The sequence below is a fragment of the Labrus mixtus genome, chromosome 20, assembly GCF_963584025.1.
Source record: "Labrus mixtus chromosome 20, fLabMix1.1, whole genome shotgun sequence".
In the NCBI taxonomy this organism is placed as follows: domain Eukaryota; kingdom Metazoa; phylum Chordata; class Actinopteri; order Labriformes; family Labridae; genus Labrus; species Labrus mixtus.
The window spans coordinates 3,984,027-4,001,655 of NC_083631.1; the positions used below are offsets into that span (position 1 = coordinate 3,984,027).

Consider the following 17,629-nt stretch of genomic DNA (forward strand, 5'->3'; position numbering starts at 1 on the left):
GATGTCACAGTGGGATTCGGGTAAAAAAACAAAAAAACCCTCCCCTCGTGTTTTGTCTCGCCATGATTTTCCCACGGGGCACGCTGACGAGTTGCCATGGAAGCTCAAAGCTGAACTCGTGTCTTCACCAGTCGGCACAGATGTTTCATTCAGACCACAGGGGACTGTTTGAAAAGGTTGAAAAGGGGTATAATATGCCCTCTTTAAGCAGTGATATATGAAACCTTTTCTGTGTTTGAGTTGGACAGCACCAGCAAAGGCTGATGTCATGACAGCAGATACAGCAGGAGAGAGAGTAAACTTGCATATTGGCCCAGATGAAACTGAAAAGATATATGTCAACGGTAAGAAAAAATCTATAAATCAGTCTGATGATTAACAAAACTAGGAGCACTTATTGAATGTAGCTCATGTCAACTACAGATCAAGATTTATATCTTAGGCTGTTCTTGAATTTGGTCTTTACTGACACACAAAACTATGAAAACACTCAGAAATAGAGCTGGAAATCATTTTTTTTATTGATTGTCATTTTTATAAAAGCAGCAGAGAATACATACATACAAATGAACACAGTGATACCCAACTGGTCTAGCCTCAGAACCCACCACCACTTCCAGAATGATAAATCACAACCCACTGAAAACGGATCCACCATCCACCAGTTGAGAACCACAGAACTAAATCACACCCAGGATATGTATATATACTACCCTGAAAAAAGGTACCCATTTCTACAATGGCACACCCTGTGTTCAGTTAGGGTATTGTACTCTGTATTGATTTGGATCGCTGGATATCTCCTGTCCCACATTTGGGTAATGAAATACAGTAAAATGAGCACAAAATCAAAACATCAGAGCAGGTGTACATCATATGCTTTGTTATGCTAGAAAAATAGAATCACAAGGGTTATAATGTAGTATCATTGTAATCTATTGAGTTATCAACACACAAATCGATCAGATGTGGGACGTATTCATTCATGCCCTGTTATTGGTCAGACGTACTCTGGTCTCACTACAAAGCGGTAGGTGTACTCGTCTTTAGGACACGGATAGGCATTCTGGGTTCCATTCGCGTTGATATAAGCCAGATCCTCCTTGAAGTCCTGAACCTGACAGATATACTTGTCTTGGCACTTCAGCAGGAGCCGGTTACGGAACAGGATGTTGTTGCTCTCCTGGTTGTAGTAGTTACTGATAACCAGCCGTGCTGCAGGGAACGACGCACATCTCAGACCTTGGTTTGAACACTCACGCTGATTCTTGAAGACATTTGCCTGCCAGCTGACCCTGGTGTCGTTGAAGATCAGGCTGTAGTGGACAGATGTGGTGAAGGACGCGCTGCTTTTACCGTATGGACTGGGAGTGGGATAATAATAATAATTTCCATAATGTCTCATATCTCTGTAATTAGGTGCGTAACGGGTTGGGACTGGATCTGATCGATCAAACGATGTGCTCCATGCCTCAGAGGTGTAGATCCTGGGTTTGTAATCTTCATCTTCTTTAAACTTCGGGTTGGACTGAAGTGTGCTTAAGAGGAGAACATTAAACTGGAATGCTTTCAACATGTTATCCCGATACATATTTGTAAAGGTGCTGTCGAGGGAAGAGTTAAGCTCCAGGTCGTAAAGTTTCTCTGCAGGAATCATCGGGAATCGGATGCGATTCAACAGGTCAAGTTGGGCTTCTGAGGTGGCGGAGTTGCCCTTCTCTTTGATCCAGCTCTGGACAGTCTGAAGCAGGAAGTATTCATCTTGCACCACCAGGTCTGAGCGGGATAGAATGGCTCCAAGAAGCTTAATGGAGAGGGTTTTCCAAGCAGGGGATGTGGTCAGACTTTGGTAGTTCCAGGCCAGATACTGGATACAGTTCTCCTGGAGCACCAAGTCTCCAGTCTCCTCTGCATATTCGTAAAGGGACAGTTGGGTTTGGAAAGAGGCGTCTTCTGGGAGGATCTTAGTGAACAGTCGGCCTGTGTCCTCCATCAGCTGCTTCATCCCAAACCTGGAAGCCATCCAGTGGATGCATTGCGCGGAGGTAAAGGTCACATCGATCTTACGGGTGTAAATGTACCTTTAAAAAAACAGATCGTAGAATAATTATAATAGTTTTCAGAGATGTTTTTCAATGACTTCGCATTCAATGTAATTCCTGTTTGATAGGAATATGAACTAAATCTTAAATGATGTCATATTTACCTGATGAGGGGACTAAAATATGGTTTGCAAGACTGGCTGATGCTGACTGTAATACTCATGCTCTCAACTGAAGCATTGAAGAAAGGAAACTGCGAGAGGATTATTCTGTGCGTACAAATTTCTGTCTCAGCCATCTCCAGGGTCCCATCCTCTTTTCTGTTTCCAGTAGCACTCTGGACCGAGATCAGGAAATCACAGCCGCTCCCGCTGTCAAAGATTTGGCCGAGCTCATCAGACAAACTGATGCTGTGGTCCAGCTGGTGTGCAGAATCATCGATGGTCGTATTAGTGCCTGGAATCACTACAAATTTGAACGAGTCGTTATTTCAAAGTAAGTTCTTTATCTTGATAGAATCACATATCAATAATAGTTCAATATAAAGTCTTCTTTGCATGTAAGGTCTTACCATCTGTTTCACAAATAACTCCGACATCCTCTTTGTGGGTGCAGTCGGTCAGTCCCCAGCCTTTGAAAGAACATGTGGACAGATAGTTCTCTGTGCCTTTGCAGTGGAGATCATCCAGCCAAATGGGTCCAGATGCTACGAGGTAAAATTAAAATAATAAATGCACTAATGTCAGTAGAAACACAATAATCACACTGCAAAAAGTAAAATCTTGTGTCATAGTCAAGACCACATTAATCGAGACCAAGACATACCCAAGACCAGAGTGTTCCGAGACCAAGTCAAGACCGAGACATTTAGGGATCGAGACCGAGTCAAGACCAAGAACAAGGCAGGGCGAGAAAGAGACTGAGACAAGTACAAGAGCCATTAATATCACTGAAAAATCTCCCTCTTGTGTGCAGCAGGTCACTCACTTAGACCGTAACACCGGGAAGGTTGCAGTCGTAAGGGATAAAAATCAGCCTGTCAGTGACGGTCTTGAACGGTTTTGATTTAAAATCCAGAGTCCGATCTGAGACCGAGACAAGGCTGAGTAAAACTGATTTGGATTCCGAGACGAGACAGAGACCTTCAAAAAGTGTTTTTTAAGACCGGTTTTGAGTCCAAGACCGATTTCGAGAACTACAACACCTGATCTAATCAAGTTATATGTAATGTCATTACGAGAACATTATTATGGTATAAAAAGCACAAAAAAAAGGCCCAGATTACTTATAAGAAAAAACATCTGTCAATGCAGCAAGCTACTGTAAATGTTGGGTGTCTTAAAATGAAATGTTCTCTATAAATAAGTGAGTATGTCTCAACTTAAGACACTTAAGTGAAATGTTCATGCTGCATTGGCAAACCATTTTCACTTATTACATGTATCCAGGCCTTTTTGTGTGTGTTTAATATCTTGACAAAAGATGTTTATCTGGACTTGTCAGATGCATGTGGCTTAATAATAAAAGTGTTATGAGATATCTTTGATTAGAAAAGGGAAAAAATACACTTGCTAAGATTTGAGTTTGCAGTGCAGCGACCCATTTTGGTGGTTGAATTTGTTGTGCTAGTAATGTTTCATCACAACTCCACACTCTGTACAGTCATTTTACTGCCCCCTGGTGGGGGATAAATGGAAGTGGCGGGCACCTTGTCCGTAGTCCTTCCCAATGACAACAGATTTTGCCCCGGGGAATTTGAGCTGACGACACACCACCTGGGCCTCAGCCATGTCCCAGCCGTCATCACAGACTGTTCCCCATTCCCCATCGTGGTAGACTTCCACGCGGCCCTCTGAAGCACTCTGTGAGCCAAACAGCCGCAAATCACCCTCCTTCACGTCACCGTCCTGCGGCTCAGAGGGTCTTCCTGTGTGCAAACACAAACACAGGCATGAGATATCAACCAAGGCCACGAGGTTGTATAAACATCTGGATAAGCTACAGCCGGATTTGAATAAATCAGGTTAGAATATGTAAATAGGAGATGTTATATAAATACACTTACACACCAGAAATTAGAATTAAGCATGAATGAATTATGAATTATTTTCATAAAGATGTTTGTTACCAAAGAGAAATAACAAACATCTTTTTAGTGTTTACATGGATTACAATGTGTTTTAGATTACTCACCGAACAGCTTAAATGTGGCTGCCCTTCCAGACTCATGGAGAAGTAGCAGAAGCCACAGACTGAATAAGTTTCGATGTCTGAGCATTTTTAAACACCAGGGTCAGGACTCTGATAGAGGGACAAAGAAACAAGGAAGTGAGAATAATGCTCCCCAAGATTCTTTACTTACAAGTCAAGATGCATGACTTTGATGCAAAGCAAGAGCCAGAGTAGTCAAACTGTGGTGTTGTTTTCTTTATATACATTTATACATATATTGTTTAGAAGGGGGAAATACCACCATGACAGATTCAGCCTGCACTTAAACATGTTTTTCAGGAGGATTATTGTTAGATTCTCAATGACTATGCAAAATCTGTGCATTCAAACATGTGCTAATTATAAAATCAAATAGCATTACCTTCTCCTCGTCCTGAAGTGTGCTTCCCCTTGCAAAGTCAGAAACCTTTTTAAAGTGCTGGCCAAAGAGTGTAGGTGTTCACTTCTCCAACTCCTCCTGCTTTCCCTAAGTTTCGTTTTACACGAAGCGCCAAAAACTGGGAAGTTGCACAACCGTGTTTGCAACTTGTTTGAGGACAATGTCGGACTTTGGTTGTTGAACTAGCGTAGAGAGAGAGAGCCGCCATTGAATGAAGCATCGAGACTCAGCAAAAATAAGAATCAAGGTTTTACTCAGCCATTCCACCACAAACATTACAAACAGAATGATTTGTTTTTGCACAGAAAAATGTCCTTCAATTAATGTTGAGTTTTAGGAAGAATAATAACAGATGAAGAAGAACGTGTTCGGTGTGTACATAGTTGTTATATTCTGCTCTTAATGTACTCAAAAGTCACAGAATATCTGTTTCTACCCAACCGGGTATTCAAGTTTAATGAAACTCTTCACACAGGTACGTTCTAGTGATGTGTAGTTCGTGAACGATTCGTTCAAAACGAACGAATCATCTGGCTGAACGAACTGAACTGAATCACTTACTGAAAAGAGTCGTTCATTTCTCAACTTCAGTTGCGCTCTCCTCTCTCCCCTCTCGTGTCTCTCTCTCTAGACCGTAAGAGTCGCTCAAAGCCCGCCATCCCTCTCCCTTTCATGTCAGTGATACTACTGACTGAACCAACAGGACGGAGTCGGTCGGGAGCTCTGTGTCACTAAAGCCCGCCCCTACTTCTCCCTCTCATGTCTCCAAAATTGACTAGACCGTAAGTCTGCAGCCTAGCTTCTCTCTTCTGTGTGCTCTCTTCTGTGTGCCTGAAGCCGAGCCCCCTGAGCTTCTAATTTTCAACATAAAGCTCCGGAAATAAAAATATATGTAGTGTACATGTGATATATTACAAACATACTAGGTGCGACGGACGGAGAACGAGAGCTCCGCCTCCGAGTCACTCCTCTTCTTGTACTGAACGTACTGAACAGAACGGTCGGGGACAGTAAATGTGATTGTTTTAGCAGCTTTCAGTTTGCAAACTGTAACTTTATCCAACTAAATTCTCAGCTCATTGGTTTATTATTCACCACCGGCTGTTCTCAGTACGATCGCGAGCAGAACTAGACGTTCGGCCGTGTTTCAGCTTATTCAATTCTGATTCACAGACAGAGCTGCAGAGAAGTACTGAACGATTCTGTGAAGGAATCTTTTGAACAAATCACTTTACTGAACTGATTCTACTGATTCAGTACACTGAAAAGAACTGGGCTGTATCCGAATTGCCAAGTACTCAATCTGTCAGTAGGCAGTACGTACTATCTGTGCTGTATACTGTTAGTACCTACTATTCAGTAGGCGCGCACAGTAGGCAGATATTTGTTCCTACTTCATCTGATTCATTCAGTATGGAAGTGACGTCATTTACGTTACCCGAACCGGCCGCATCCACCCGTTTTTTGTTTTTTTTGTTTAGCTTTATTCAAGAAGAGTAATGCTCATATACAGTCAGGTAAACAAAAAACAATATCACAACGTAAATCAAATAAAAGACAGATTAAATAACTAAATAACATACAGTAGGCTACATAAAGGTACAAATGAAAGACAGTAAGATACAGAATATAAAGTAAAATAAACAAATAAAGACGCATTTAAATAGTGAAATCATTATTTAAATAGAGGGGGAAAGGTTTTATAATAATGCACATATTTGTTATATTTTCTGTTGTTAATTAAAAGTAGTGATTTCAGATGGGATTTTAACTCTAGATTAAAAATTGATTCAATTAATCCACGCTCGTTTGTTTTGATTTGGAGGCGGACGTGATGTGACGATTTACGTTTAATTTCGCACAGCATTGTGGGTGGTAAAATACAATTCATTTCCTGAAAGCACGCATCCGATCCATACTGCATGAAACCCGGAAGTTAGTATCCATACTGAAATGTTCAGTATACTGAGGTGGACCCAAAAAATGACTACTGAATGACCACGAAAGTTCAGTATACTGAAACTCCCTACTGAATAGTACGTACTGCCTACTGAACTGTGACAATTCGGAAAGGGCCCTGCTTTTCCCATCACTAGTACATTCAACCGGGCTGTCACATGCAGCTCTCCGTCCGTGTTACACCCTAAAACGTCCGTGTTGCTTCTTACATCAGAGCAATAGTTCCTATTGTTACATCCTTTCTCTTTTGAACAGTTGGATTTTCCACATACTGTATATCATACATATACAACTCAACAGTTCAACTTTTAACTGTTTAAATTTCTTTGGCAACAATAATATAGGTACTGAAGTAACGTAAAGTTGCCTCTTTCAAGTTAACATACATGAATCTAAAGTATGTTTTAACAGTTTTCTAAACTAAGGCATCGTACGGATTATCATTTATTTTCTGAACCTAACACATATTTGTTTAAACTTTTCCTTGTCCAAACCTATCAACATTTCTAAAACTTTAGTGCATTCATCTCATAACATTGCAAGAAATGCAGAAACTTAGCATAACATAACATAACATAACATAAACTTAAGTGCATTTATTTCTCTCACTCCCCCTTTTTTTTTTTCCTTTGGCTATGTCATAAAGTCTTTGTAGCGTTGTGGTTTCACAACTGTGCGACCAGATCTAGTAGTGACTGGTGTGTTGCCAGGTTCATTGTCTGCGGCTCCTTCAGACACGATATGTGGAGGATCGGTCTCTGAGTGACAGGGGTCAACAGTATCCTTGTCAATGAGATCTCCTATTTCTCCTTACAACACCACCTGAGTCCAACTGGACCTCAGGATCTTGCATCAATCTGTCTTTGTATCCTTTGTGTCTCTGCTCTCCAGACAGTGTGGGGGTTAAGTGGCTGTATTCTCACTAAGTCCCCTGTATCAAGCGTTTCTAGATCTCTGGCTGACCTGTTATAGTAGGCACATTGGCGTCGTTGTTTGTTTTTCAGGTCCTGATGTGCCCGTGTGACTTTTGGCTTAAGAAGACTTGGTTTTGTGGGAAGAAGTGTTCTGGTGCGGCGACTGAGTAATCTCTGTGATTGTGGTCCGTTATCTGAAATGACAATATCTGGGATGCCTTGACAGGCAAAATGGGCTTTTAGTTTCTTTATCACTGTTGTAGACTTTGTATCAGACAGATAGTCTATTTCCCAAAAGTTTGAATAATAATCCACCGTGATAAGATAGTCCTTGTTGTCAAATGAAAACAGATCTGTGCCCACCTTTGCCCATGGTCTGCTCAGGATGTCATGCGGGAGTAGAGTCTCTTTTTGTCGTTTGACATCCACTGACCTGCAGATATCACACTTGGCCACATGAGTTTTGATGTGATCGTTCATGCCCTGCCAGTAGACACACTCTCTAGCCCGACGTAGGCATCCTTCAACACCAAGATGAGTGGAGTGTAGACGGTGGATGATGTCTCTTTTCAGTGTGTCAGGTATAACAGCACGTTCACCTCTAAACACTATACCCCCTTGATAGCTCAGCTCCTCCTGAAATGAAAAGTATGGCCTGATTTCACATGGCATTTGTTTTTTGTCATTTGGCCATCCTTTCAGCATCATTGTGATGAGGGTCTGGAGTGTCTTATCCTGTTTCGTTGCAGTGCGTATTGCACTGAGCCTGTCTACCGAAATAGGTAAATGTTGTACCATGTTCACAGTCTCTATTTCATTTTCTACTGAACCATAGGATGAACATTCAGGAAGGTAAGCTCTACTCAGGGTGTCTGCTAGCAGCATTTCATTTCCTGGTACATATACCACATCTAAATCATACTTCTGAATGTGCACATCATTCTCTGAAGTCTTTTGGGTGCGCTGAGAAGTGGTTTTGTCACAATGATCTCTAATGGTTTATGATCACTTTGTACAGTTACTTTGCGACCATAGGTGTACTGGTGGAACTTTTCCATGCTGAAAACCATTGCTAGAAATTCTTTCTCTATTTGAGCATAACCTCGCTCTGTTGGTGTGAGTGCTCTGCTTGCGAATGCGACAGGCTTGCCCTTCTGCATGAGTGCTGCACCCAAACCTGTGTCTGAGGCATCGCACTGTACCGTTAGTTCTTCCTCTGGGCTGTAGTACTTCAGCACAGGAGCATTTGCAATGGTCTCTTTCAGTTTGAGAAAAGCTTCCTCGTGTTGTTCTGTCCAGTTCCACTCACAGTCTTTGTGTGTTAGCTGTCTCAGCACCTCACACTGGTCAGAGAGGTGTGGGCAGAACTTGGCAAGGTAGTTTACCATACCCAGTAGTCTTTGAACAGCTTTTACATCTGTTGGTTTTAGCATCTGTTTGATGGCACGCACCTTTTCTGGATCTATCTTTAGTCCATCCGCTGTCAGGAGATGTCCAATGCATGCGGCCTCCTTTTGTCTCAGTTTAAACTTGTCCGCATTTAGTTTGATGTTCTTTTGTTTGCACCTGTCCAGAAACAGTCTCAGTTTTTTATCATGGTCAGCCTCTGCCGCTTCCTGTGTCTCACCTTGACCTGTGATCAACACGTCATCAGCAATGATGTACAGACCAGGGAGGTCTTCCAGGGCTTGTGTGAGCTTTCTCTGAAAGATTTCAGGAGCTGTACTTATTCCCATTGGCATCCTCAGCCATCTATAATGTCCAAAAGGTGTTGCAAACGTGGTCAGGTAACTGGACTGCTCCTCAAGCTTGGCATGCCAGAAACCACTCTTGACATCACAAACTGTAAAAACTTTAGCTTTCGACAGATCTGGAAGAATATCCTCTATGGTTTGTAATGGAAAGTGGCTGCGTCTTAGCGCCTTGTTTAGTCGTCTTGGATCAATGCATACTCTAGGTTTCACATTCTGCTTTTGTACCACCACCATTCCACTGATCCAATATGTGCTGCACTCCACAGGAGTAATGATGTCCCTGCGTTGCAAATCCTGCAGTTCTTCTTTCAGTGGCTTCATCATGGCGACCACTGTCCAGTGTTGGGTCTCTCTGAAGTGACAATGCTGTCTAATGTCAAAATATTCTCGTACTGCACCTTTATCAGTTTCATGGCCTCGCTGGCTTTTTTGCCAAGTAGTGGCCTAGTGTCCCCTGTGTCAACCACCTGGAATTCTAGCTCATACAGCTTCTGGTTTCTCGGGTTCCTTATCTTTACTTTGCATTTCCCGAGTGGCTTCAGTTTACTTTTGGAGTACATTCATAAAACAGTCTTTGTATAACAGGACCACAGAACTCAAAAGCATGACTCACAAAAAACAGTCTTTACTTCTAAAGCAGACAGAATCCAGAAAAGTGATCCAAGAGGAAACAAAGGGCTTGTACGCTTCTCACAGGGGACAAAGACGAACTGGCACAGAAGGAAGGGAAGCCACAGACTAAATACAAAGGTGAGGGGGAAGACAAAGAGATGCAGCTGGGAACAATCAGGACGGGGCAGACAATCACACAGGTGGGAAACACAGGAGGGCAGGAAGTGAAGGATCTGAAATGAGAGGAGAGGTTAGTGACCCAAAACAGAAAATAATACAAGTGGAAATTAAAACATAACCTAAGACACAGAGCTGGACATGACACTTTGAGGGTTCCAGTTTTGTGTCAGTGTAGCGTAATGAAGTTATTAAGATGTGATATCTATATTTAACCTCGGATTTAGAAGGGGCACCGCTTCCTGTTAAAGGAAGAAAATAACTTTAATGGTATAAGTTAATTAATTAATCAGTCAGTTTCATATCTTGAAAGAAGTAAGTTCTGGAAATGTTAAACAAGAAAACACACAGACAAAGTCCTGAATTTTATGTGTAAAATTTCATATAAAAAGGGGTAAACAATGAGGTATAGAATAGAATTTATACTTTATTGATCCCGCGAGGGGAAATTCGTTTTTTTTTTTGTTTTGTTTTTTTTATAGATGAAACAGATAAAGAATATGATTATTATGATCGGGATAAGGCAATTATAATGTATGGTGACATTATATATTTAGTAATGAGATAAGACGCGGTATTGTTTGAATGACTTGATCAGAAAATGGTCAAAAAGAAAAGGTTGATAAAGAAATTTTGGGATTCTATTTGGATTTAAAGGAGGGCTCTGAATAGACACGACTCACGACTCACGACTTCCAACACCCCTTGCCACCAGCAGTCTTACTGTGAGATGTGTTCAATTGAACTCCACCGGCTGGTCCCGCGTTTCAGTCTCTGGCAAGCGGTTCTTTTCAGGCCCAGAGAGGTCCACGGGCCAGATTAGATGCCTTAACAACTTGGTCGGAGTATGCAGCTGGGATGGAGATTGTACGTCGGTTCAGCCGTTGTCTCAGAAGCTCCAAGAGGGTCCAACAGGAAAAAAATATTAAAGAGTCTTTTGATACGTCGATTTCCAATTCAGATTAACCTGATGGCCATCTCAATGAATCCAAACTAAGGAATTGGCGTTCAAAATTGAAGAGCAAATACTTTAGAGAAGAAAGTTCAAAAACCTTGCTTGAGCCAGAAAGAATTGATGTTTCCAAAAATTGTGCGTGAAAATGAAAGTTCGGCAGAGAGTAGTCTCTACGGCACAAACTTAAAAGAAGTGATTCAAAGTCCGAAGAGAAGCAAGCAAGAGCTGAAGCTCTAAACTTCAACCAAACTAAAACAAAAACTAAAAACTGGAGATCTGTGCTCAGTGTGAACTCTTATCAGCTGCGGGCGAAGAGTCACTCCCATTCTGAGCGGAGGACAATTGTTTAAACTAAACCGAGTTTACTCAATAAGATTAAGAATAAGAATCTAAACATATATACGTCACCATACATTCATTTTGATATTATTTCTATCAGATCCACGTTGATGTAGGTTCACGTCATATATTTAGACAAACATTTCTATCAGCTTCATGTTGAGATGAAAATCACACCATCTGAAAACATCCTCAGTTAATCCCAGCCTGTAGGTGAACAAAACCATGTTATACAGTCAACATTCTTAATAAGACATATTAATAAAGTAGGAAAAGAAGTTGGTGTCTTTAAATAACACCTTCTATAGCTAATATCAAAGAGTATGCTTTATAACACGTCTAAATGTATAATTATGTAGGTTATGTATTCATGGATATTCTAACACTAGATGGCAATAGCGCTCCACGTCAAATTCCTATTAAACATAATATAACTCTTATTGCTGTTCTGAAAATCAGATTTTGATTTTCGATGTGACAATTACAAATATCTAGATGAAGAAAGACATAAATGTTCATTTGATGCAGAATTGAAAGCTGTGGTTTAATCAGTCCTTCAGCAGTATTTTCCACAGATGGCCAATTTTACGACTTTGCAGAGACTGGTTTCGGTCACAGTTCATGTCTTTGGGGTCAATTCGTAGATAGCAGAGTGTTCTGTTTCCGCTAGCTTGTTTACGCAAGGTGTTGTAAAAGTTTTATCATATCCTGTCTTCCACAGCCTGTCTGAGAGGGAGCCTTAAATCATTGATCAGTTCCTTTGTTCCTTGGTAAAAATAATGTTAATCCACAGTCCTGAGTCCTGCAGGAAGAGAGGTTGTAAAACGTGGCTGCTGATAACGGCTACATCAGGATTAAGCAGGTCGATTGGGATCACATTGCAACTTGCACCACAGTCAATCTGGAATTTTATCATGCTATTGTCAAGAAGCATGCTGCTTAACACAAAGAATGTCCTCATATTCGTCACTCCCGCATTCTGCTACATTGTGTATAGATTTCTTCATTCTTTCTGTGTGTGCTCTACATTTGGCTGCAAAGTGGTTCTCTCTGCCACATTTTTTGCACTTCTGACCATATGCTGGGCATTTCTGTTTACTTTTTCCATGTGTTTTTCCACAAAACTTGCATTCTATTGTCTCACGCTTTTGTCTCTGGTGCATTGCTCCTTGTAATGCATGTACTTCCTCCACCTTGGGTCCCGTGATGGCTTTACTGTTCTCCCGGGACAACTCTGCTGCCCTGCAAAGCTGTATGCATGTGTCCAACGTCAGATTCTTCTCCCTCAACAGTCGCTCTCTCATCCCTGCGTCGTGAAGCCCACACACGATCCTATCTCGAATGAGTGAGTCTCTTAAGGTCCCAAAATTGCATGTTTTGTTAAGCAACTTCAGCTCTGTGATGTAGCCGTCAATATTTTCACTTGAACCTTGGTGTCTCGTTGAGAAACGATAGCGTTCCACAGTCTCATTAATGCTAGGGTTGCAATGACGGTCAAAGTTTTCAATAATGTCTGTTTGAAAAGGTTGAAAAGGGGTATAATATGCCCTCTTTAAGCAGTGATATATGAAACCTTTTCTGTGTTTGAGTTGGACAGCACCAGCAAAGGCTGATGTCATGACAGCAGATACAGCAGGAGAGAGAGTAAACTTGCATATTGGCCCAGATGAAACTGAAAAGATATATGTCAACGGTAAGAAAAAATCTATAAATCAGTCTGATGATTAACAAAACTAGGAGCACTTATTGAATGTAGCTCATGTCAACTACAGATCAAGATTTATATCTTAGGCTGTTCTTGAATTTGGTCTTTACTGACACACAAAACTATGAAAACACTCAGAAATAGAGCTGGAAATCATTTTTTTTATTGATTGTCATTTTTATAAAAGCAGCAGAGAATACATACATACAAATGAACACAGTGATACCCAACTGGTCTAGCCTCAGAACCCACCACCACTTCCAGAATGATAAATCACAACCCACTGAAAACGGATCCACCATCCACCAGTTGAGAACCACAGAACTAAATCACACCCAGGATATGTATATATACTACCCTGAAAAAAGGTACCCATTTCTACAATGGCACGCCCTGTGTTCAGTTAGGGTATTGTACTCTGTATTCATTTGGATCGCTGGATATCTCCTGTCCCACATTTGGGTAATGAAATACAGTAAAATGAGCACAAAATCAAAACATCAGAGCAGGTGTACATCATATGCTTTGTTATGCTAGAAAAAGAGAATCACAAGGGTTATAATGTAGTATCATTGTAATCTATTGAGTTATCAACACACAAATCGATCAGATGTGGGACGTATTCATTCATGCCCTGTTATTGGTCAGACGTACTCTGGTCTCACTACAAAGCGGTAGGTGTACTCGTCTTTAGGACACGGATAGGCATTCTGGGTTCCATTCGCGTTGATATAAGCCAGATCCTCCTTGAAGTCCTGAACCTGACAGATATACTTGTCTTGGCACTTCAGCAGGAGCCGGTTACGGAACAGGATGTTGTTGCTCTTCTGGTTGTAGTAGTTACTGATAACCAGCCGTGCTGCAGGGAACGACGCACATCTCAGACCTTGGTTTGAACACTCACGCTGATTCTTGAAGACATTTGCCTGCCAGCTGACCCTGGTGTCGTTGAAGATCAGGCTGTAGTGGACAGATGTGGTGAAGGACGCGCTGCTTTTACCGTATGGACTGGGAGTGGGATAATAATAATAATTTCCATAATGTCTCATATCTCTGTAATTAGGTGCGTAACGGGTTGGGACTGGATCTGATCGATCAAACGATGTGCTCCATGCCTCAGAGGTGTAGATCCTGGGTTTGTAATCTTCATCTTCTTTAAACTTCGGGTTGGACTGAAGTGTGCTTAAGAGGAGAACATTAAACTGGAATGCTTTCAACATGTTATCCCGATACATATTTGTAAAGGTGCTGTCGAGGGAAGAGTTAAGCTCCAGGTCGTAAAGTTTCTCTGCAGGAATCATCGGGAATCGGATGCGATTCAACAGGTCAAGTTGGGCTTCTGAGGTGGCGGAGTTGCCCTTCTCTTTGATCCAGCTCTGGACAGTCTGAAGCAGGAAGTATTCATCTTGCACCACCAGGTCTGAGCGGGATAGAATGGCTCCAAGAAGCTTAATGGAGAGGGTTTTCCAAGCAGGGGATGTGGTCAGACTTTGGTAGTTCCAGGCCAGATACTGGATACAGTTCTCCTGGAGCACCAAGTCTCCAGTCTCCTCTGCATATTCGTAAAGGGACAGTTGGGTTTGGAAAGAGGCGTCTTCTGGGAGGATCTTAGTGAACAGTCGGCCTGTGTCCTCCATCAGCTGCTTCATCCCAAACCTGGAAGCCATCCAGTGGATGCATTGCGCGGAGGTAAAGGTCACATCGATCTTACGGGTGTAAATGTACCTTTAAAAAAACAGATCGTAGAATAATTATAATAGTTTTCAGAGATGTTTTTCAATGACTTCGCATTCAATGTAATTCCTGTTTGATAGGAATATGAACTAAATCTTAAATGATGTCATATTTACCTGATGAGGGGACTAAAATATGGTTTGCAAGACTGGCTGATGCTGACTGTAATACTCGAGCTCTCAACTGAAGCATTGAAGAAAGGAAACTGCGAGAGGATTATTCTGTGCGTACAAATTTCTGTCTCAGCCATCTCCAGGGTCCCATCCTCTTTTCTGTTTCCAGTAGCACTCTGGACCGAGATCAGGAAATCACAGCCGCTCCCGCTGTCAAAGATTTGGCCGAGCTCATCAGACAAACTGATGCTGTGGTCCAGCTGGTGTGCAGAATCATCGATGGTCGTATTAGTGCCTGGAATCACTACAAATTTGAACGAGTCGTTATTTCAAAGTAAGTTCTTTATCTTGATAGAATCACATATCAATAATAGTTCAATATAAAGTCTTCTTTGCATGTAAGGTCTTACCATCTGTTTCACAAATAACTCCGACATCCTCTTTGTGGGTGCAGTCGGTCAGTCCCCAGCCTTTGAAAGAACATGTGGACAGATAGTTCTCTGTGCCTTTGCAGTGGAGATCATCCAGCCAAATGGGTCCAGATGCTACGAGGTAAAATTAAAATAATAAATGCACTAATGTCAGTAGAAACACAATAATCACACTGCAAAAAGTAAAATCTTGTGTCATAGTCAAGACCACATTAATCGAGACCAAGACATACCCAAGACCAGAGTGTTCCGAGACCAAGTCAAGACCGAGACATTTAGGGATCGAGACCGAGTCAAGACCAAGAACAAGGCAGGGCGAGAAAGAGACTGAGACAAGTACAAGAGCCATTAATATCACTGAAAAATCTCCCTCTTGTGTGCAGCAGGTCACTCACTTAGACCGTAACACCGGGAAGGTTGCAGTCGTAAGGGATAAAAATCAGCCTGTCAGTGACGGTCTTGAACGGTTTTGATTTAAAATCCAGAGTCCGATCTGAGACCGAGACAAGGCTGAGTAAAACTGATTTGGATTCCGAGACGAGACAGAGACCTTCAAAAAGTGTTTTTTAAGACCGGTCTTGAGTCCAAGACCGATTTCGAGAACTACAACACCTGATCTAATCAAGTTATATGTAATGTCATTACGAGAACATTATTATGGTATAAAAAGCACAAAAAAAAGGCCCAGATTACTTATAAGAAAAAACATCTGTCAATGCAGCAAGCTACTGTAAATGTTGGGTGTCTTAAAATGAAATGTTCTCTATAAATAAGTGAGTATGTCTCAACTTAAGACACTTAAGTGAAATGTTCATGCTGCATTGGCAAACCATTTTCACTTATTACATGTATCCAGGCCTTTTTGTGTGTGTTTAATATCTTGACAAAAGATGTTTATCTGGACTTGTCAGATGCATGTGGCTTAATAATAAAAGTGTTATGAGATATCTTTGATTAGAAAAGGGAAAAAATACACTTGCTAAGATTTGAGTTTGCAGTGCAGCGACCCATTTTGGTGGTTGAATTTGTTGTGCTAGTAATGTTTCATCACAACTCCACACTCTGTACAGTCATTTTACTGCCCCCTGGTGGGGGATAAATGGAAGTGGCGGGCACCTTGTCCGTAGTCCTTCCCAATGACAACAGATTTTGCCCCGGGGAATTTGAGCTGACGACACACCACCTGGGCCTCAGCCATGTCCCAGCCGTCATCACAGACTGTTCCCCATTTCCCATCGTGGTAGACTTCCACGCGGCCCTCTGAAGCACTCTGTGAGCCAAACAGCCGCAAATCACCCTCCTTCACGTCACCGTCCTGCGGCTCAGAGGGTCTTCCTGTGTGCAAACACAAACACAGGCATGAGATATCAACCAAGGCCACGAGGTTGTATAAACATCTGGATAAGCTACAGCCGGATTTGAATAAATCAGGTTAGAATATGTAAATAGGAGATGTTATATAAATACACTTACACACCAGAAATTAGAATTAAGCATGAATGAATTATGAATTATTTTCATAAAGATGTTTGTTACCAAAGAGAAATAACAAGCATCTTTTTAGTGTTTACATGGATTACAATGTGTTTTAGATTACTCACCGAACATCTTAAATGTGGCTGCCCTTCCAGACTCATGGAGAAGTAGCAGAAGCCACAGACTGAATAAGTTTCGATGTCTGAGCATTTTTAAACACCAGGGTCAGGACTCTGATAGAGGGACAAAGAAACAAGGAAGTGAGAATAATGCTCCCCAAGATTCTTTACTTACAAGTCAAGATGCATGACTTTGATGCAAAGCAAGAGCCAGAGTAGTCAAACTGTGGTGTTGTTTTCTTTATATACATTTATACATATATTGTTTAGAAGGGGGAAATACCACCATGACAGATTCAGCCTGCACTTAAACATGTTTTTCAGGAGGATTATTGTTAGATTCTCAATGACTATGCAAAATCTGTGCATTCAAACATGTGCTAATTATAAAATCAAATAACATTACCTTCTCCTCCTCGTCGTCCTGAAGTGTGCTTCCCCTTGCAAAGTCAGAAACCTTTTTAAAGTGCTGGCCAAAAAAAAGGGAGGGCTCAGTGTAGGGTTTACTTCTCCAACTCCTGTTGCTTTCCCTAAGTTTTGTTTTTACACGTAGAGCCGAAAAACTGGGAAGTTGCACAACCGTGTTTGGTCCCATCGCGACTTGTTTGAGGACAATGTCGGATTTTGGTTGTTGAACTAGCGTAGAGAGAGAGAGCCGCCATTGAATGAAGCATCGAGACTCAAAAAA

At 41.6% G+C, this 17,629-nt stretch overlaps 2 protein-coding genes across 2 annotated transcripts in view; one reads left to right on the plus strand and one right to left on the minus strand.

The window, feature by feature from the left end:
* Positions 1–497: 497 nt before the first annotated feature.
* LOC132954395 (uncharacterized) lies at positions 498–17,497 on the minus strand. Its single transcript, XM_061026947.1, has 12 exons — positions 17,348–17,497; positions 16,948–17,055; positions 16,463–16,681; positions 15,326–15,460; positions 14,919–15,219; positions 13,716–14,793; positions 8,549–9,355; positions 4,236–4,329; positions 3,751–3,969; positions 2,614–2,748; positions 2,207–2,507; positions 498–2,081 (listed from the first exon to the last, which is right to left on the minus strand). The coding sequence occupies exons 2-12, from the start codon at positions 17,030–17,032 to the stop codon at positions 1,001–1,003; spliced, it is 4,455 nt and encodes a 1,484-aa protein (XP_060882930.1). The 5' UTR covers positions 17,033–17,055; positions 17,348–17,497; the 3' UTR covers positions 498–1,000.
* The window catches only part of LOC132953924 (heterogeneous nuclear ribonucleoprotein A0), a 36,986-nt gene continuing 26,206 nt past the window's right edge, over positions 6,850–17,629 (plus strand). The window contains exon 1 of the mRNA XM_061026304.1: positions 6,850–6,858. The gene's annotated coding sequence lies outside the window, so the exon portion shown is untranslated. The remainder of the gene's footprint in view (positions 6,859–17,629) is intronic.